Genomic DNA, 21,251 nt, shown 5'->3' with positions numbered 1-21,251 from the left:
ACCTTGGCTATGGGGGGGTCAAAAATACATTCAGATCTGTCTGAAATAGAAAAGCATTTCTAATATTGCATAGCATATTCACGTGTCACGATAAGTGCTACTTATACACTACAAGATTTTGGAGTTGTTTTTGATTACTTTCGTCAGTTCGAATGCCGTCGTTGGTCATAAAAAAGAAAGTGGCGGACTTATTAAAATGGCCTAAAGTGGTTGTGCAATGGACAGATGGCAGTGTGAATAAACCCTTATACTCTACAAGTCTCCCCTTACATATAGAGGGCTCTTAACTAACTGTGGAACACGTACCCAGGGACTCGGCCAGATGTTCGGTGGGCTCTCTAACCTCACCTGCAGAGGCCTAGCGGAGTGGCCCGGCAGTAAAAATTCATGCGCTGCATATGCTGCAATTATACCACAGGGAAATAAGCTGCTGAAATAATGAAACACAGTGGAACACGAGAGAGGGGGAAACTAAAACAATTCCATTTCCTTTGGAAAAACGAGGCCGCTTGCTTGCCGCCCCTACACATACAGTTTTTTTGTGTGTGTTAACCACTTCTTAAGCCCTACTGTATTTTACACTTATTAGGCTATTCGAAAGTAATAACCGCTCTAGCAGCTTATACAGTGTTGATGAATTGAATACACAGCAGGACCACAATGGAAACAACAAGCCCTCAGGGCTTTTTGTGTTATCCCTTTAGCATTATTGTATAACTGGTACCCCTGTACCTTTTGCAAACTGTTAATAAAGTATTCAATCAATAAAAGAAAATGTTACATGCGTTGTGAGCTTGTGGATCAGCTATTTCCCCCTTTTTCTGTGAAACCTATTTAAATGTTATAGTTGCATGCCCAAAATAGGGATAACAAGGTGAAAGTGGTTAATAAAATGAGAGGAATATTCATAATGTGAGTTTCGTATCGTTCAATATCATCTTAGTTGAGGAGTAGGAGATGAACCGAGGAGGAAGTGTAATTGCTCCAGTAGGTGGTGCTGTACACAAAATCTGACTTTTTTTTTTAATATCCTCCCTCCAGGTTTTAATATGAAAGAGGGATAGAATGGGGGTTTCACTCATGCAATAATAAAGCAAAAACTGTACAGGAAATGAAGCTATATAAATGTTACTGCACCCCCACAGGCAGTAAAAAACCCTGAACTCTATTCATCAGCAATATTTTCTGGCAGCAGGGGCAAAGTAAGGTTCAGGTTGAGGGTTAAGTGTCCCGCTGTCTTTTTGTTGATCTTTACAAGCTAGCCGTTGTTCGTTTAACACAAGCGGAATGTTCTGCCAAGATACAGGGGCTGTAATTAGGGCTGTAGGTGTTCATGGGCCCGTTATTTGCCTGTCAATTTGTGCACTTGCAGGATCCATAAAGGGCCCTAAATGGGACTTTTACCTATCAATGCAGTCATTGTTTTTAGTATGATGTAGCTCATGTGTTGTGCATGTGTGTCCAATAACTAGGGGTCTTAAGTAGATGGTAGCGGGAATGGGATAGACCTCTGCTTCTCAGATTTCTCCTCCGTTCGGTCGGAGGGGCTGGTTGGTTGGTGGTGCTCAAGGTGTAGAGTATAGACCCGCTCTCCGCCCCCTTGGAAAGTGAACTGTTATACAAGTGTTTTAACCCATTAAGACCGGGAACGCATCTCTGTCATTTTGTATTTCTTTGGGCTATTCAAAAATAGCAGATATACAAGCTTCTAGATCTGCTATTTTTGTAAAAAATTCGTGAAAATTCGTGAAAATCTTTGAACATTTGTAACTCAAATCTCATTGCTTCTGAGGATTCTACAAATATCTTCTAAATCCGAACAGTTTAAAAAAAAAAGTATGTTGCTATAATATCAGTGGTTCTCAAACTTTTTCATGTCAAGGACCTCCCAAAATGATATGTATTTGGCCGCGGACCCCCATCTCAAAATATTTGGTTCCAGGGACCGCCCAGAAGCAAAGATTTGAGTTAAAAATGTATATTCAAAGATTTGCACACATTTTCACAATTTCTTTCAAAGAAATTGCCCAAAGAAATCTTAAAATGACACAAGATTTGTTCCCGGTGTTAATGGGTTAAAGTAGCATTTAACTTGAACTATAACTTAGAAATTGTCGAGCTGATGAAAAACGGTTTGAGAAGAAGACGTACGTGGGCCGGGGGGGGGCTTAGAGAGAGGTCTATTCAAGTCCATACTGATAAACAATAACAAAATAGTAATCGCAAAGGAGACCCAGAGAGTAAACTGCAGAATCATTCATTCCCTGGGTTTGGAGAGGAGGCTTGATGAGCGAACACAACGCTAACCCACGTTAATTGCTGTGACCTCAGCAACCCAAACCAAAAGGAACATTGACATATTGTTTGTCCAGCGTGAGACACTGTATAATTTACACTCGCTAATGACTGTCCCTGGAAACGCAGAGCCTGCTGAAGGACCACGTCTCTGTCCCCGGGCTTTGGCAGCTTATTCAATGTTCCCCTCGCAGGAGGACCCTTCTAATGGATAGTCCATCTGTATAAGCTCATTGAATTCATATCCTTCTATGCATGCTCATAATTCAATTACAACACTCGTTTAGTGTAAAAAAAGAAGGAGGAACAACAGTCCTGTGCTGTGTTGTGTGTTCTGGTCAGTTGAGGTTTGATAAACAATTCACTGTTGGCTTTGGCCCGGGGGGGGGGGGGGGCGGGGGGGATCTCCACCCTAATCACAACAACAACAACAAATTGTGGCCGATTGGGTTCATTTGTATTTTGGGGACGTTTCAAAACTGTTCTGCTGTTGAAGAAAAGACATATATTACCATTGCCATAGGGTCGACCTTGACCTTCAAACTCAATCTGGCTATTAGGGACGCCCCCTCCCCAGCTAGCTACACCCCCAGATGTAAAAGGACTGACGGATTTGACCCCTGATCCCATTTCTTAACTAGGCTGAGGTGCCAAATAACCTTTTGACCCAGGAAGCATTTGGCAGGTTGCCTGAGCAACCCCAGATTTAGCAATGATTGACAGGTCCATAACATTAAAAAAAGCACAACAAACCGGCACAGCGACAACACTACCTCCTGTTTGAGATAAACGAGAGGAAAGGCTGATCTGTTGGTTTGAAATCTTTCTAAGGCGCTCCGCTATCAGATATTATGTCCGCTGAAATTGGGGAGATTAAATATTCTATTGTACTCATGTTGGCACATTATCACGCCTTAGATAGAAAAGCCGAATAAATTTCCCTTAATAAATGAATGCTTTACATGGAAATGAATGTATGAATGAATGCGATGGATGGATGTCATTATTTCAGATGGAGGTCTATGTTAATGAACTGCTGTGGAGATCTGACATGTGGTGCAAATCATGGCCGTACGCCGGGCCGGGGGACCATGACAGGAATAAATCTGCCTAGTTTAAGGCACTCCTTGTTTGTCCTTTTGACATGACCACACTAATCCAAACGGACCCCCAAATATCATTTCTGGCAGTAGTAAAAACTGTAGATACTTTTTAATATCGCTGCTGGTGCTTATCGTCGGGTCGGGCTATGAGGAAGAGAAAAAAGGGGGGAAAAAAACCATTTCATTATGACTGACCCAGGGGAATCCCAGGGGTTACCATCTGGCTATTGGCCACTATTACTGAGCCTTGTTTTAGCATGCAAATGTTTCTGTTCTCACCGTTTGGTATGACATGGCTGAAGAGAGAAAACTACTTATAGGGACATGTTTTTTTGGTGAGAGGAGACCCACACAGTCCAATCCTCCTTATGGGTCGATTTGGTTACATTTTGTACACTCTAAAAGAGTTAAATGGACATGAGGGATTTAAGTGTTTGTGTGGAAGTGTTCCCCTTCTAATTTAGGATGGTTGGGCTTGCTTACTGTAAAACTAATTAGTAGTTCTTCAGCAGTTCTTTGGGGTTCTTGTGGTGCTACTGTATATATCTGCTGTCGTACAAAGAACCCGTTCAACCCCCGTATGGTTCTTTAGAGGTTCTCTACTGATTCAGCTTAGTTTAGGCATCTCTAAGGGTTTTAAAAGGTGTTATCACCACAAGAGGTTCCCCCTATTATGATGAGCCTAAAGAACCACTTTCAGTGCTATTCTGTGCCATTTTAGTTCTGTGTGAGATATCAATGCGTTCTCGGCAGGTGTCACGGTTTGATGTGATGACCAGCTGAACAGAAGTGACGTTGAGTCTGATGGAAGAGCATTAACGCTCAAAATGTCACCGTTGGATGCTGATTGAAAAGCACATGGGAGCACATGGGAGCTAATGCTATCAGTGTGCGCATTCTGTTCATGATTCCACGTTTGGATATTTGTTTGTCTTGCACCTACAGTACCTATAGGACGGATATTTGGATGCTTTAAAATTAAATCTGGAACTTATTTTGATGAATGTTGTTTTAATCCACCTGTATGGTAGATGTACATTCTATCTAGTACATCTATTTTTATTTTTATTAGATGCAATTGTGAACAATAGCCAAGCAAGCTAATGCAGGGGTCTTCAACGTTTTCAGGCCAAGGACCCCCTAGCTGAGAGAGGGATGAAGCAGGGACCACCCTCTATATTGTATAAAATTGTGTTTCAGATTAAACCTTTTTTGTTTACTTGGTCTGCTCTTTTTTCCCTCTACACCTATACCTCTTTGCCAAAAATAGCTGTAGATCTGCTAATTTTGGCTAAAGTTCTCCTCAGAAAAGGGATGTTAGGGTAGTGGTGGTAAGTGGTTAAGGTAAAAAAAATATATATATCACGCAAAGATTAGGCGGACCCTCTGTAGTAACTCTGAGGACCCCCTAGGGGTCCCGGACCCCCCTGTTGAAGACCCCTGAGCTAATGTATCCATTGGCCAATCATACGGCTCACTGCAGCCCAACAGTCAGACTGAATTTAACCCATTCAAAGCGGGAAAGCATCTCAGTCATTTTAAGATTACTTTGGCTATTCAAAAACAGATATACAAGCTCATAGCGTGCATAACATTTGTGCAAATATTTGAATGAACATTTTTAACTCCAATATTTGCTTCTGGCCGGGTCCCTGGAACAGAATATTTTGAGATGGGGGTCCGCGTGGCCAAATACATATAATTTTGGGGGTCCATGACATGGACGAAAGTTTGAGCACCACTGATATAGCAACCAAACAACAAAAATGATATGTATTTATCCATAGACCCCCCCATCTCGTTTGTTCCAGGGACCCCCAGAAGCAAAGATTTGAGTTAAAAATGTTCGCTTTAAAAGAATATGTAATATTCAAAGATTTACAAAAATGTTCACCACACCCCTCACTCAAATAGCAGATCTATGTGCTTGTAGATCTGCTATTTTTGAATAGCCCAAAGAAATCTAAAATGACACAGATGTGTTCCCGGATTTGAATGGGTTAAGACAGAATAACAGTGGTTGGAGGTGGTTTTCTCTACTCTTCCATTGAGACATTTAGACCCCGGTGTCAGGTAGGACACCTGCTGGTTGACAAGTAGTACTGCATGAAGCTCATGAGCCCAATATCTCCTGGCTTTCAATTTCGGTTATAGGTAAAAAAGAAAAAAAAGTGACAGCTTTAAATAGAAATTGAAAGCGAGAGAGACACTGTAAATGGACTGTGCTATATCTTCTCCATAGGAATTAGTTAGTTAGTTAGTTTGGGGTTTTGGCTTATATGCCATGATGCTGCAACTTAGTAGGACTTAACCCATTAAAACCGGGAAATTTTAGATTTTCCCGTTATTAAAAAAAATAGCTAATATTTTTTGAAAAATCTTGAAGGTGTGAGAACTACTGATTTAGAAGGCATTTGTAGAATCGGCCTCAGGTCTTAACGGGTTAAAGCAGGGGTCTTCAACAGGGGGTCTGGGACCCCTAGGGGGTCCTCAGAGTTACTACAGGGAGGCCACCAAATTGTTGTGTGATATGATATTTTTTACATTAACCACTCTATTTTCTGAGGAAAACTTTAGCCAAAAAATAGCAGATCTACAAGCTCACAACGCCTCGCGCTGCGAGGCGTTGTGAGCTTGTAGATCGGCTATTTTTTGGCAAAGAGGTATAGGTGTAGAGGGAAAAAAAGAGCAGACCAAGTTAAAAAATAATGAGTTTAATCTGCAACACTATTTTATACAATATAGAGGGGGTCCCTGCTTCCTCTCTCTCTCAGCTAGGGGGTCCTTGGCCTGAAAACGTTGAAGACCCCTGGGTTAAAGTGAGAGTGAATAGCATATTTATACATGTTCTATAGCCATTATAGATTTCTGCGACAGCTTCTTCAACAACCTCATTATTATTAATTAATTAGTTTCCTTGAGAAATACTTACTTTCATGGTTGCTACTCAGACAAGAGCAAATAAGTTATGTTGCAGATTATGCTTTGCACAACCGTTTATCCACTACGCAGAAATGTGCTCACTTTATCCCATTAAGACCGGGAATGCATCTCTGTCATTTTAGATTTCTTTGGCTATTCAAAAATAGCAGATCTACAAGCTCATAGGTGCCACGCTAGTATTTTGAGGAGCTTGTATTTTTGAAAAATCGTGAAAATGTGTGCAAATCTTTGAATATATTTTTTATTAAAGCGAACATTTGTAAAAAAAATTGACCCCTCAAGAAGCAAAGATTTGAGTTACAAATGCACGATTTAACATATATTTGAAAAGCTAAAGTATAAAATAATGGTTATATAGCTCAAATCTAAAATGACACAGGTGCAAAGTGAGACACATGGCTTTCTTAGATGCACCAATTTTTGTAAAGTGACCGAACAAGATATTGGCCCTAATTACAGCTGCTATCCAGAACTTATTGTGGTCAATCAAATGTTATTTTGACCTATCTGTATGTCAATACAATATAACAGTGGTTGGAGGTGGTTCTCCCTACTCTTCTATTGAGATATTTCAGACCCTGGTGTCTGGGTAGTGACACCTACTGGTTGACAAGTAGTACTGCCTGAAGCTCATAAGCCCAATATCTCCTCTGGCCAAGCGAGGATTTTATTTTGGTTGAGTGGTAGAATGTTTGCTCTCTCTCACATCATGGTATAGACCATGAAGGTTCGAATCCTGGGTATAGGACATGAAACTTACGGATGGCAGCTTTAACGATATATATACAGACATTTAATGAACAGAATGTGAGTTGTGTGGTTTCCTTCATGCACTACAGTATCACTTTATTGCTGCAGTGTGTGTGTGTGTGTGTGTGTGTGTGTGTGTGTGTGTGCGCGTGTGTGTGTGTGTGTGTGTGTGTGTGTGTGTGTGTGTGTGTGTGTGTGTGTGTGTGTGTGCGCTTGATTGGGTGAATGTAGCTAATGCATACTGTAAAGCATTGGTTCTCAAAGTGGGGTCCAGGGACCCCCAGGAGTCCTTGAGGGAGTTTCAGGGGGTCCCCAGCTAAATGATGGATAGCTAGGAACCAAATGGACCCTTATGGGTCTGTAACTCTGAGAGTGTACAAATGGAACCATATGGACCCGCATTTGTAAACTCTCAGAGTTAAATTAACACTGATTTTACAATATAAATTGGGGTCCCAGAGATAGAAATGCCATTAAATGGGGGTCCGTAGCCTAATGCATGTCAAACTGGAGGTCCTTCAAATGAAAATGGTTGAGAATCACTGCTAGAGCTGTACAAATCTTCTCTTATGGGGGTCCTTGGCATAACTTTAAAATTGGGGGTCCGTGGGCTGTCAATTTGGGGTTCCTTGACATGAAAAAGTTTGAGAACCACTGCTGGAAAGCACTTTGGATACGGGCCCTATACATACAGTAAATGCACCATCACGTACTGTAGTACCTACACTTCTCTGTTGTTTTACTAGAGGGGTTATTATGTAAAGGAGCGATTGCGACAATGATGATTTGATTTCACATGATTACGTCATTCTGCAGAAATGGGTTACCTGGAAGCCTTAAAAAGGGGCACGAATGAAACCCCAGGCTGATTTTGTAGTTTGTTTTCCCAGTTCAGGTTAAAAAACTACAGCAGATTAAAAACATGGCAGACACAGTTGCGCCAAACAAATTAATAATGAGTGTGTTAGATTTGTGTGTCCAGAGAGCCAAAGGCCAATGTGCAAAGCATGATAGACGGCGTCGAAGCACCTAAAATCGAACACACCCATTATTAATTTGATGAGCTGCAGCTGTGTTGCTAACATCACTGATTAGCTGCAGCTGTGTTGCTGACATTACTGTGTACTATAAGGTCATCGTTATGCAGCCTGCCATGTTTTTTAACCTGGAGTGGAAAACAAACCAGCAAATCAGCCTAGGGTTTTATGTCCCTTTAAGTCGATTAAAGGGATAGTTCACCCCCAAAATGACTTTTTTTTCTATCGATTAGTCACCCCATGGAGACTTGAATTCATTCAATTCGTCAAATTAGTTTTTGTTGCCTAAGCCAATAATTCGATGACCGGTAGCGGTTCCGGTAGGAGACACAAAGAGTCTCCTTTGTGTCTCCTACCAGAACCGCTGCCTACCGGTCCACTGGTCATCAAATGGACCTTAGGAATTAGGCTTAGGAATGTGAAATAAAAAAATAAAATACATGAATTCAAGTCTCCATGGGGTGACTAATCGATAGAAACTCCTGTGTTTAAACTTCAAGTCCTCCATAAAGAGGTGGCTTAACAGCAGCTTGACCATCAATTAGCCTAGTTGTAGAAGGTTCCATCCACATACAGTATACCCATGTTGTTTTTTTGCTGTTAAAGCTGAGTTGTACGTTAGACATTGTATGAATGTATTTATTATTGATTTTATTTTTCTGTATGTCTCTACACCCTAAACACATGACAGCTTACAGTACATACACATGGACCACAATGACACAAGCTCTCAAGCTTGTTTGTGTTTTATCCTTTTGACAGATATGTTGTACAGTAGACCTACAAATATGTTCATTTATATGCATTTTTTTTCATTATTGTTGTTATTATTTAAGAGAGATATTCTTCTCATGTTGCCATGAGATTCAACGATGGCTGATGATGACGTGTAGGATTTCCAGTCAGCCATTCTACAGCTAAAAAGATAATTCAGCATACACCGAGCACAACTCATTTTCACACACGAACAAGCTTAAGACTTCAGCAGATTACTATGTTCTGGGTGTTTTGGTTCAAACATGTCAGTTTTCTCTTTTAGATGATGACTGATTTTAAGTATAATCATTCTTATAATAAGTAGGTTTGGAGAGGCTTATTGTCGGTATCAGCCGATAACGCAGGAGTCTGTCTCCATTACAATGCACTAGACCAGGGGTCTTCAACCTTTTCAGGCCAGGGACCCCCAAACTGATGGGTAGATGGAGCAGGGACCCCCTACCTCGTAGGGTAGGGGGGGCTACCACATATATTGTATATTTATGTATAAAATTGTGTTTTATATTGCCTGCTCCTACGCACCTGCCCCAGTAGGTGTGCAAAATAAAAATTCTCTACAACATATGTATAAACATACCATGTTATTGTGCATTGTGCCTCCATTTATCTGTTTGCTATGGATTCATGTTATGTTTAAAGACAATTTGACATTTTGGGGGAAAAAAAGGTTTTTTTTTATTTATTTTTTAAACCAAAATATTGTTTAATCAAACAACAATTTCGCGGACCCCCTGCAGTACCTCCGCGGACCCCCTAGGGGTCGCGGACCCCCTGTTGAAGACCTCTGCACTAGACCCCTAGGAGATGGAATGCTGAGGTGGAGCGCCACATCTATTCTACCATCAGCTCCCAGTATTTACCGCACAACTTACCGATCCCAAGCCGTGCTATCAATGAGTCGTCATGGCATCAGGTGCAAACAAATAAGTCAGGTCCATTATGGGCACAAAAGGGGGCATGCCCATTTATGGGCATATACTGATAACATCAGGGATCTCCATACTGTATATGGGCATAAAAGGGACAAGGACTGACAGATCCATAAATGGGCTTATCAGTCAGATCGGCGGTGTAGGTGTGAGGGCCGAACCTCTAGTATGAGTAAAATCGCTGGGGTGGTTTATTTCTGGAACACAGTTCTTATGACACGATCTAAGATTCCCCTATGGGAATTCCAATACAAAAAATAATGCCATGACCCAGGGGTATAGCGCCCTCTAGCGGCAGTGATGTCAGACTTCGTTGCTCTATTGATCATGATAACCTCAAGATGTTTAGCTGCTTGTATAAGCCTCAGTTGGACAGTGCAGAGCTGGCCACAGGTTGTCGTGGTTTACGTGCTTTGTTGTCCTTATGCAACAGTTTGCTTACTTTGACATTTTCTCGAGACCTGTTTACTGTAATCTCGGAAAATGATACCAAGTAATTGAAAAAAGTACACAACTAAATCTGTGATTGTGTGTTATACATTAAGCTGTCCAAAGGATTGGCACACTCAACTCCCAAAACTTAACCCATTTAGACCTGAGGCCGATTCTAAAAACGCCTTCTAAATCCTAACCTAATTTTTCAGAAAAACTTGTAATGTGACACAGATGCTGTCCAATCAGGTCTAACATACTGTACATAATCAAGAAAGGAGCATCTGCTCTTACAAAATAAGTTTCAAATTTTGTGTTCAATCCTGTCTGTGTCATGTACTTGCACATCTACAAGCAAATAGCGTGTGTGCATTTATGCAAATCTTTGAATATATATATTTTCAAAGCGAACATTTGTAACTCAAATCTTTGCTTCTGGGAGGGTCCCTGGAACAAAACATTATGAGATGGGGGTCCGTGTCCAAATACATATCTAAAACTGTTTCTATCAGGACAACACATAAATAGATAAAGACAACTCATAAAGGATAAGATATATTTATTGAATATAAAATGAGCAATATATTTATTATGGTTTGGCGATGAATTTGGATCTGCTTTTAGGTACTCTGATAAAGCGCATTTCCCAACCAGGGACTCAGAATCCCCCGTACATAAACAGCAGATCCAAAACAACAGGTGCTAGCATGGGGTGGATGGAGGGTGAGCAGCAATTTTAGAAACAGCAATGAATGAACAGCAGCGCAGCAGTAGCAACAGTGTGTGTGCAGCAAAAACAACAGAATGAGAAGTGCAACCTTCCAGCTTAAATAGAGCGGTCTGAGAATGAAATGAGCGTGAGTGGATGAGTATGTGGAGCGGACGTGGTCCAATGGTAGGCCACCAACACTGCACTGAGTTCCCTAACAGAACTTGCTCTGCGCATGTCTGTGACAGGCGCAACGCTCATTTTCTAAATTCGAACAGTATGTTGCTATATCAGTGGTGCTCCAACTTTTCCATGTCAAGGACGCCCAAAATGATATGTATTTGGCCGTGGACCCCCATCTAAAAATATTTAGATCCAGGGACCCCCCAGAAGCAAAGATTGGAGTTAAAAATGTTCGCTTTAAAAAAACATATATATTCAAATATTTGCTAAAACTATTTTTAAAAAGAAATACAAGCTCATAGCGCAGCACTCAGTGCCGGGCTATGAGCTTGTATATCTGCTTTTTGAATAGCCAAAGAAATGTAAAAAATGACACAGATGCGTTCCCGATCTTAATGGGTTTAATCAATGCATCGCAGCAGCAATCACATTAAATGTGTTTCGTCCCTTCTGGCCTTCATCAACGTAAACGACAAGGCAGAAACGCTTGGTGAGCGCAGATGTTCCTCTTTTAATTATGTGTGTTATACATTAGTCCAGTGGGTCCCAAACCTTTCTGGATCAGGGCCCACCCATCTGACCACTTAACACGACAGCCGTGTTAATGACCGGATAGGTGCATGGGCCGCGTGCATCCTTCTTACTGTGTCTGTATTAGCCATAGAGTTAAAAAAGAATAGAGAGGGCACCAGAGATCCCTAGCCTGGGATCCAGCCTGCTTCGCTACGTTCGGCGGACTTTTTTTTCTCTCTTCGCTTCTCAGTCTGGAAAGCCTCCCATTGGGAGGTTTTGCAGAACTACACTGGAACTACATATGTTACGTTGGGCAACGTCGTTGCTGATTGGATGTTGTTCAAATGAATGACGAATCACAACGATCACACTGTTTTTTTGGTCCCGCCCCGCACCACAGACCAATCAGAAGCCCCAGGTTCGATTCGAAGCTTTTGGCATGTCCCGCCTCCCTTGGAGATAGGAGGCTTTCCAGACTGAGAAGCGAAGAGAGAAAAAAAAGTCCGCCGAACGTAGCAAAGCAGGCTGGATCCCAGGCTAAGAGATCCCCGCCCATCCACTTGTTTGGAGTTGCTCACCCAGCGCATACTCCCTTTTCACCCCTTCTTCCGGGTTGGGAAATGTGACGGGCGGGGCCTATTTGAGACCTATGTGATGTGTTTTGCGTCACAGAGGTGACGCGTTTTGCGTCAACTCCGTGCGCAAACCTGTGTGCAAGCTCGTGAGTCGAGCCCATTGGTCGAAACCGTTTTCGCTCGTTCATGCGTCTGGCCCCAGCCGTAATAAGCTGTAATACCTATGATCTTCTCTTATTGTTTTGTTTCTGTATTAACGTGTCGACTCCCTCCTGTCTCCTCTACAGCGGAGCCCCTGGTGCAGGTGGACGGGAAGCCGAGCTGCTGCTTCTTCAAGTTCAGCCCCAAGCTGATGTTCACCAAGGTGCTGAAGGCCCAGCTCTGGGTCTACCTGCGGCCGCTGCAGCAGACCTCCACCGTGTACCTGCAGATCCTGCGGCTCAAGCCCGTCACGGACCAAGGCAGCCGCCACATCCGGATCCGCTCCCTGAAGATAGAGCTGAACTCCCGGGTGGGCCACTGGCAAAGCATTGACTTTAAGCACGTGCTGCAGAACTGGTTCAAGCAGCCGCACACCAACTGGGGCATCGACATCAACGCCTTCGACGAGAGCGGCAACGACCTGGCGGTCACCTCGCTAAGACCCGGGGAGGAAGGGCTGGTAAGGACTGTCAGACCTGTCCTGGGGGGGGGACCATGGGGCGTCGTCTCCTTCTAAAGTCCCATTCATACTTAGAATGAATGAATGGGCGAATGGCCCGACCTATAGTATCTGACCTACAAGCTCACGGCGAGTCACGGACGCGACAGGTTTTGAGGTTGCCGGTCCTGCGACGGAGTTTAGGCCCAAGAATCAAGTCCATGACAGCTCACACAATGTGGAAGTTTAATCATGTTTTGGTCCAAGGGGGAAAAAAACATTTGCATTTGAATTTTGTCAGAAATAGAATCTAGTTTTGGACCGCGACGGAGGCACGCCGTCTCAAGCAAACTTGAACCACAAGAGGCACCACCGAGCGAGCTAAAGCAAGCGAGTTGCCGTGCAGAACGTTGCAACGTTATGTACCGTTATGTATGGCACAGAATCGTAAATCATGTTTTGGGGGCGAGCGTTTGCCCCAACTGCCACTCAGAATCTAGTTCTAGTTGTATAAAACTATCACGCCCCCAGCCCTTCCCTCCCCAGAACACGGGCCAATTGTGTTTGTATAGACCAGTGATTTTCAAACTTTTTCATATCAAGGTCCATCATTTATTCGGCATTTGAGCCACTGACCACCGTTTGATGAGATTTAGACTCTCAGACCCAAAACTTTGAATATTTCCTCTACATTCTCCAATTGTGTAGACTTCTTGTAAATTAAGTAATGCAGATGTTTAACAATGATTTAACTCTTGAGAGCGTAAAAGGAAACCAAATGGACCCTTACGGGTCCATTTGGTTTAATTTTACGCCCTCAAGAGTTAAAGATCTAATAAGGGTCCATTTGGTTTCATGTTACGCTCTCAAGAGTTAAAGATCTATAAGGGTCCATTTGGTTAACAACTCTCCATCATTTAGCTGGGGACCACCTGGAAGAACCCCCTCAAGGACCACTGGTTGAGAACCACTGGTATAGACGCTCCACAAAGCCGGATGCAGCCTGACAGGCTCACGTTCAATTAACTATAAAATCCTCTCAGATTTGTATTATTATTATTATTATACCACTTGACAGCATTAAAGTGGTTTAATCTGCCACAAATAAGAATAATATGCAACATGCAATTCCATTCCAACAACATTTTGTATGGTTGTAAAAAGTCTCGGTTGCTGTTGGAGATGACCCTGTTGGCGATTCTTGCCTGAAGCACATATTCAGTTTTAGCTTGAAGAGGATATGAGAACATGTCTCTGGAACCTTAGTTTTTTCAAAATATCCATTATTTCCCCCCCTTTCCACCAAATCTCTCTGCTGAAAATAGCTGATCTATAAGATCACAACGCATCGCAATGCAACACATTGTGAGCTTTGTTGATCTGCTATTTTCGACAAATGTGTTGCAACACAGTACGGACGTTTAGGGTTCATGTGGTTTGAGGATCTATTTCTGAATCGTATGGGACAGTGATCCTCAGTTAAGTAACAAACACCCAATGTTTACTAAAGTGGTCATTTGGGCCAGATCGTGACAAACACAGAACAGGGGTCACCTCTGGTGTCTTGGCCAGTAAACTGGCTGCACTCTGAGCAACACAGCAGCATGCATTGTTTTTCTAAAAAGAGGAGGGACAAAAAAAAAAGAGAGAAGATCAGAGAAGCAGGCATGTGTACGAAAACAAAACAAAACACAACAAGCAAAAGAAAGTCCAACTCCCCTTTTCTCACTGATCCTCTGGGTCAGCTCTTAAAGCCCAAAGCTGAAACCCTGAACCCCGTTGGCCTTTTCGGCTTATTTCCTCTTTTGAATGCGTCACCAAAAAAAACGGCGCTGGAGCCCAGCTGGATTCGCTGTGGGGAGAGGAAGGCTTTGTAAAATAAACACCGTGGAGTCAAATATTTGCTCCTCTAGCAGTGCCCAGGGGTCAAGGTTATGGTAGCCTGCAGATGACCTCCCGGGTCAGAGGTCAAACTAAGCATATTGGCTGTACTATAGATCAGGGATTCTCAACCTTTTTTCATTTCAAGGACCCCCATTTGATAAGATTTTTATCTCTGTGACCCCAATCTACACTGTCAAATCCTGAGTGTTCATTTACCTCTGAGAGTGTACGTTTTAGAGACCCATAAGGTGTCATTCATTCGGTTCCTTACTAACTACAATTTAGCTGGGAACCCCTGGAGCCATGCTGGGGCCCCCTGCCCCCCCCCCCCCACCTTGAGAACCAATGATATAGATGATAGACATGGCCTTGGCCAACCCTGACCATTGCTACTCTTTGAATTGCCACTCAAATGTAATGGTACTACTTGCTTTGACGGCCATTTCACTTTTTAAGTCATATATTTTGTGGAATTATTTGATATAGATTCCAGATATTTCATTTATTTATTATTCATTATTATTATTCTTTATTTATTTTTATTTGTTTGCAGCAATCGTTTGCAGAGTTGTAGACTTGAGACTTATAGACTCGACTCAGACTTTAAGGGATAGTTCACCCCCAAAATGACTTTTTTTCTATCGATTACTCACCCCATGGAGCCTTGAATTCATGGAGATTTTCTTTGTTTTTGTCGCATTCCTGAGCCAATAATCTGATGACCGGCGTCTCCGGTAGGAGACTCAAAGAGTCTCCATTGAGTCTCCTACCGGAGACTCCGCTGGTCATCAAATTATTGGCTCAGGAATGCGACAAAAGCAAAAAAATCTCCATGAATTCAAGGCTTCATGGGGTGTGTGATTGATAGAAAATAAGTAATTTTTTGGGTGAACTATCCCTTTAATTGATTGATTGATTGAATACTTTATTAGTGGAAGTAGAAAAAGCGGCCAAAATAAAGAATGCAAGGCTGGCTCAGATACAAATTTGTATCTGAGCCAGTCTTGCATTCGTTATTTTGGAGCGCCGCTTTTTTCACTTCGGTTGTATTTCATTTAACTTTTCTAGGACCGGTTGCAAATTGCAGACAGGTGCTCTTTTATGGTGGTTTTGAAGGAGGGTAGGGGGAGTCACACGTTTTGATGGCTGCTGGTAAAAGTAGGTTCGGAGAGGCTTATTGTCGGTATCAGCCAAGAACGTGGGAGTCTATCCCCGTTACAGTGCGCTTAGACCCCCTGGGAGATGGAGCGCCACACATACCGTCAGCTCCCAGTGCTTAACCGCACGACTTGCCGCATCTAGGCTGTGCTACTGATACACTACGATGGCGATGCCCGGGATCGAACCCATGACCTTGTGACCGTGTGGTCTCCTTGGGGGATTCCAGGGGGTCCCCAGCAAAATGTGTTAATATAGCATCACAATAATTGTAACCACTTTAATCTTTTATACTTTGGCTATTCAAAAATAGCAGATATACAAGCTCATATCGCGGCACAGAGTGCCGCGATATGAGATTATTTTTGAAAAATCGGGAAAACTTGTACAAATCTTTGAATATATATTTTTCAAAGCGAACATTTGTAACTCAAATCTTTGCTTCTGGGGGTCCCTGGAACAAAATATTTTGAGATGGGGGTCGGCGGCCAAATACATATCATTTTGGGGGTCCTTGACATGAAAAAGTTTGAGAACCACTGGTTTACAGCATGTTTACAGAACAACAACGTTCTTCAGTGTGGATGCTCACATCGTTATTGTTATTAGTTATAGTTATCATAAATGTATCACTATCACAGGCCTGGTTTAGTCTTAGTGCAGTGCTTTGTGAACAGTTCGGTCTCGTTTGTTTGGAATAACCGTGGTAACTAGCTGGGCTCTGCCATCGTTATTGTTATTACAGTAGTTATAGTTATCATAATTTTATCACTATCACAGGCCTGGTTTAGTCTTAGTGCAGTGCTTTGTGAACAGTTCTGTTGCGTTTGTTTGGAATAACCGTGGTAACTAGCTGGGCTCTGCCAAACTGTTGTGGATATTCAGTTAAGGCGATGGGCAGAGAGAGCTACAGTATGCAATGAAAGACTTAACCACTTGAATCACAGTGTCTCTATTCTTCTGCTGGGAACATTCGCTGATAATAGCAGATCTACAAGCATGTAGGGACCAAGTACATAGCCCCGACCCCGGTCAGCTAAGTATCAATTTGCTAAGTATAGTGTTTAAGTGGTTAAAAACAGCTCTGATTTGTTGAAGTGAATTAATAATTAATGCCAAAAATATATATATACTTTCTAAATAAAAAATAGGAATCAAATGTATCTAAAGTCCAAGTACAAATCTGAACAGTCATACTGAATAATTTTTTAATACACAATACAATTCTCAATCACCATACATAAATTGTACAGTAGCAGGGGAATATCAGTGAAAATGTTTTTTTATTATTATCTTAAGACAAAAAAAATATAATTATTGTTATTTCTGCTATGCAAGTTTTCATGGATGTGATCAAGTAGAAGCTTTACTGTATGTTGAAGAATGTACTCAGTACTGAAAGGCTGATGAAATACTTTGAACAACAGTAAGAAAATGACTGCTTTATCTGCTAGCAGAATCATGAGCCATATACACATTATTGCTCGTCAAGTAGCGAAAAATAGCTAATGTATCAATTCACTATTTTCGGGAGCTTGTAGATCTGCTATTTCCACGTGAATGTTTGCCTTATTTCTGCCAAAACGTTTGTCTATTTTCGCCTATTATGCCTTTCTCAGAATAGGGACGCTGGGGTTCATGTGACACCAGAGAACTGCCTACAAACACGCTAAAGAATATGAGTGCTAAAAGGTACACCGAGTTGAAGGAATGGTGTGAGATCCTTGCTAAGTGACTCAGTAGCTATTCTCCCACAAGGCCATTTTTGCACTCTCAATCTTAAATTTACACTCTGGATTTTCGCAGTGTGTTTGTGACCAGTGACCTGGTAAATTTGGATGAATCATTATTACATAAGACGGAACACCAACTAGTTTGGATGTCAACAATTCGGAGAAAGATCAAACGAACTTCAGTCGTCGTGTTTACTACTCTTAAAGTAGCTTGATCGTCGGCACAAGTCACGGCACTGTGGCTCACTAACTTTTAAAAGATATTGGGTCCAGGCCTCCTATCAGAATTTAACAATCCTAAGGTAGTACAAAGAGGGAATTAAACGCAATTGCGTGCAAGCTTGTACCCCATAAACCTTCACAGCACAGTCTCTGAGCTGTTTGAAAGAGGTTTTTAGGCCATTTTGAGCATAATGGTTTCATATCCCTTTGATCTGCGCGAGCAAAATGGTTTGGCTGGTGCCAATTGGTCATAGAAACAAAAACCTGAGCATGATGGTGTACGTACTTAATCATCAGTGATTGTTCAGTGATTTCTGGATAGCCATTTTAAAATGATTAAAGGCTGGATCCACAATTCCGAAGCAACGCTTGCAACTCGGTAGAGCAAAGAGTTGTGAGAGAGACAGAGAGAGTTGTTGTATTCTGTGATATTATAATACTTCAAATGACCACAGGGGCTTCATCCAGTAAGACCGGGAACGTATCTGTGTCATTTTAAGATTTCTTTGGCTATTCAAAAATAGCAGATCTACAAGCTTGCCCCCCAGAAGCAGAAGAAGATTTGAGTTAGAAATGTTCACTTTAAAAATATATATATTCAATGATTTGCACACATTTTCAAGGTTTTTCAAAAATAGCAGATCTACAAGCTCATAGCGCGGCACTCGGGGAGCACTATGAGTTTGTAGATCTGCTATTTTTGAATAGCCAAAGAAATCTAAAATGACACAGATGCGTTCCCGGATTGAATGGGTCAATGATTGGGGCCTTTAATCTTCCCTTTTTGAAATTATTGTAAAAATGTGTTCCTTCTGTATTATAACGATATTATATAATCTGATAATATCAACATAATCTTGTTTGCTACCTTTTTTTTTGCATAATATCCTACAGTGGTTCTACAGGGCCCACTTGAAAAAGGGCCCAGTGTTTGTGGCCCACTTGTCTTTTTTTCTATCCCGCCTTTCTTTCTCTATATCCTCTCTTCTCACGGAATACTAAAACAGATATGGATAGGGCTGTCACGATTACAAATTTAAGTCGACGATTAATTATCACTCAAATAATTATCACTCAATTAATTGCGATTAAAAAATAATTTTAATTGTGTTTCTATCGTTGAAAATTAATGGAAGATTATGAATAAAAATTACATTTCTGTTTGGCTTTTAGCCTTTGTAAACAAAAGTTGCACAGGACAGATATGACAAATAACACATATTTAATTACTTTATACTTAAAAATAAACTTTAATAGTGGAAATAGCCGATCTATAAGCTCAAAACGCGTCGCATCGCGACACGTTTTGAGCTTATAGATCTGCTATTTCCACTATTTTTGACATTTAAAAAAAATATGACATTTTTTTAAATGGAATTGATTATGACGATTATGCAAAAATAATTGCGATTATATAAAATAATTGCGATTAGACGATTATGTAATAATTGTGACAGGCCTAGATATGGAGCACACATGGAAAAACATATTCCACCCACTTCTTTACACCTGTGAGCCTGTGATGTGACAATAATCACCCATCTGACAGCTTGACACGGCAGCCATACGTCTACCGTGTTGAGGGGTCAGCTGGGTGGGCCGCATGCGTGTTCAGAGCATGTTTATTTTAACCCATTAAGACCGGAATGCATCTGTTTAATTTTAGATTTCTTTGGCTATATAAAAAATAGCAGATCTACAAGCTCATAGTGCGGCACCGAGTGCCGCACTATGAGCTTGTAGATCAGCTAATTTTGTATTATTATTTTTTTTTAAAGAAATCGTGAAAATGTGTGCAAGTCTTTGAATATGTATATATACATTTTTAACTCGAGTCTTTGCTTCTGGGGGGTCCCTGGAACAATATATTTTGAGATGGGGGTCCGCAGCCTATTAGAAATCATTTTCATAAAATGTTCACGTTTTTCAAAAGAAATTGCAGATATACAAAAAGAACTCAAAGCATCAAAACAAAAAGAAAAACATCAACAGGATAATGTGCATTAACACGGAGCAAAAGTTGCAAAGTTAAAAACTAATTAGTTAAACTCAAATGCAGTTAAATGCCAGGGAGAACAGATGGGTTTTAAGTAGGGCTTTGAAAACCCCAATCGACTGACTGGGCTGATCTGATGATGTCTGCAGATCATGTGTCTTTTTCCATTAGTGATGTGTCGTTCATGATCGATTCGTTCAAAAGAACTAGTTCATTTGCCGCGAACGTGAACGAGCTCGTTCACTTTCTGAAACTGTTACGTTCACGCGTGAGTCGCGACGAAAAAAAAAAAACGCTCCCACGTTGTTGTTCGTTCACTGAAATGAACTTCTTTTCCCACCACTATTTTGCATGCGCTCAGGGCCCTGGGATTGACAGACACATGATTGGCTCTTCCACATTTTGGTTTCTGCAAAAAAAAAAAAAAGATGATGTGAATTCACGCGACCGGGATGGTTTACCACCAAGCTATCAAATATTATATATATATATTTATTACACGGCTTGGTTGAATGCTTGATTCTGATTGGTCAATCATAGGTCATTATTTCTGGATAATGACCGATGAACCCGAGCTGCTTGGTTTTATGCTTTATCCAACATGACAGCCATGTAAACAAACACACAATGTCAATTACAACTAAACGTTGCCCTCAAGAATGTTTTTGAATTTGAAGTGAGAAATAGACGATGCAGTAACCGAAAAGTGATTCTATTTGATCCACTTCCTTGTTTATCGTGGCACAACAACGGGGGAATACCAAAACGCTCGCCCCAAAACACAGTTGCCCCGGGGCCAATCCGGCGGTATTACACGCAAATCGGCGCTATATAGAATGGGGGCGAGTGTGTTTTGGGGCGAGTCTTCCGGTTACCTTATGGAATACTATCATTTGTTTTCCGAGGCGAACTCGCCCAATACTTATGGAATACTTTCATTGCCGTAAGCAAGGAAATACTTTTTGTTGTTACTTTTGGGTCAATTTATTTATTTATGTATTTTTTTTGTAAGTAGCCGTGTAATAAGCGGGATAATGTATGAGGAGGTAGTCATTATTGATATTTAAAGCCCAGCGATCCAACTTTAAAATCTGGAGTCCACACCAAGGGGCCAGATTCTGAGTTGTAAATTGAGGCTATATAGGAAGAGACAGTTCATATGAATGGCCTGTATTCTCACTGTTTCACCCCTGCTGGTGTCAGAAGCAATTAGGCTCTATTCAAGTGGATGGGTTTTTGCCGAACTTTACACTTGATTTTATTACCTTAATAAACATTGTCATGCATACTATTTGCTTCCAGTCGCTAATTTAAAGTCTTCTTTCAATCACCATGATATGCGTTTTGGTAAATTATGGTCCCATTTATTTTT

At 41.4% G+C, this 21,251-nt stretch overlaps 2 protein-coding genes across 3 annotated transcripts in view; one reads left to right on the top strand and one right to left on the bottom strand.

Annotated features, from left to right (window-relative positions):
- The window catches only part of LOC308080678 (sphingolipid delta(4)-desaturase DES1-like), a 252,203-nt gene that overhangs the window by 182,690 nt on the left and 48,262 nt on the right, over window positions 1-21,251 (bottom strand). The window lies entirely within an intron of this gene.
- Window positions 1-21,251, top strand: part of LOC308080650 (growth/differentiation factor 11-like) — a gene marked incomplete at both ends in the record, with an annotated part of 48,156 nt that overhangs the window by 25,905 nt on the left and 1,000 nt on the right. The window contains one exon of the mRNA XM_080422568.1: window positions 12,534-12,907. Coding sequence (XP_080278694.1) covers window positions 12,534-12,907 — 374 coding nt within the window. The remainder of the gene's footprint in view (window positions 1-12,533; window positions 12,908-21,251) is intronic.

The sequence above is a fragment of the Gymnoscopelus braueri genome (assembly GCF_963280865.1).
Source record: "Gymnoscopelus braueri genome assembly, chromosome: 3".
NCBI lineage: Eukaryota > Metazoa > Chordata > Actinopteri > Myctophiformes > Myctophidae > Gymnoscopelus > Gymnoscopelus braueri.
Note: the sequence above shows the minus strand (reverse complement) of the source record. Positions and strands in the feature narration are given on the sequence as shown.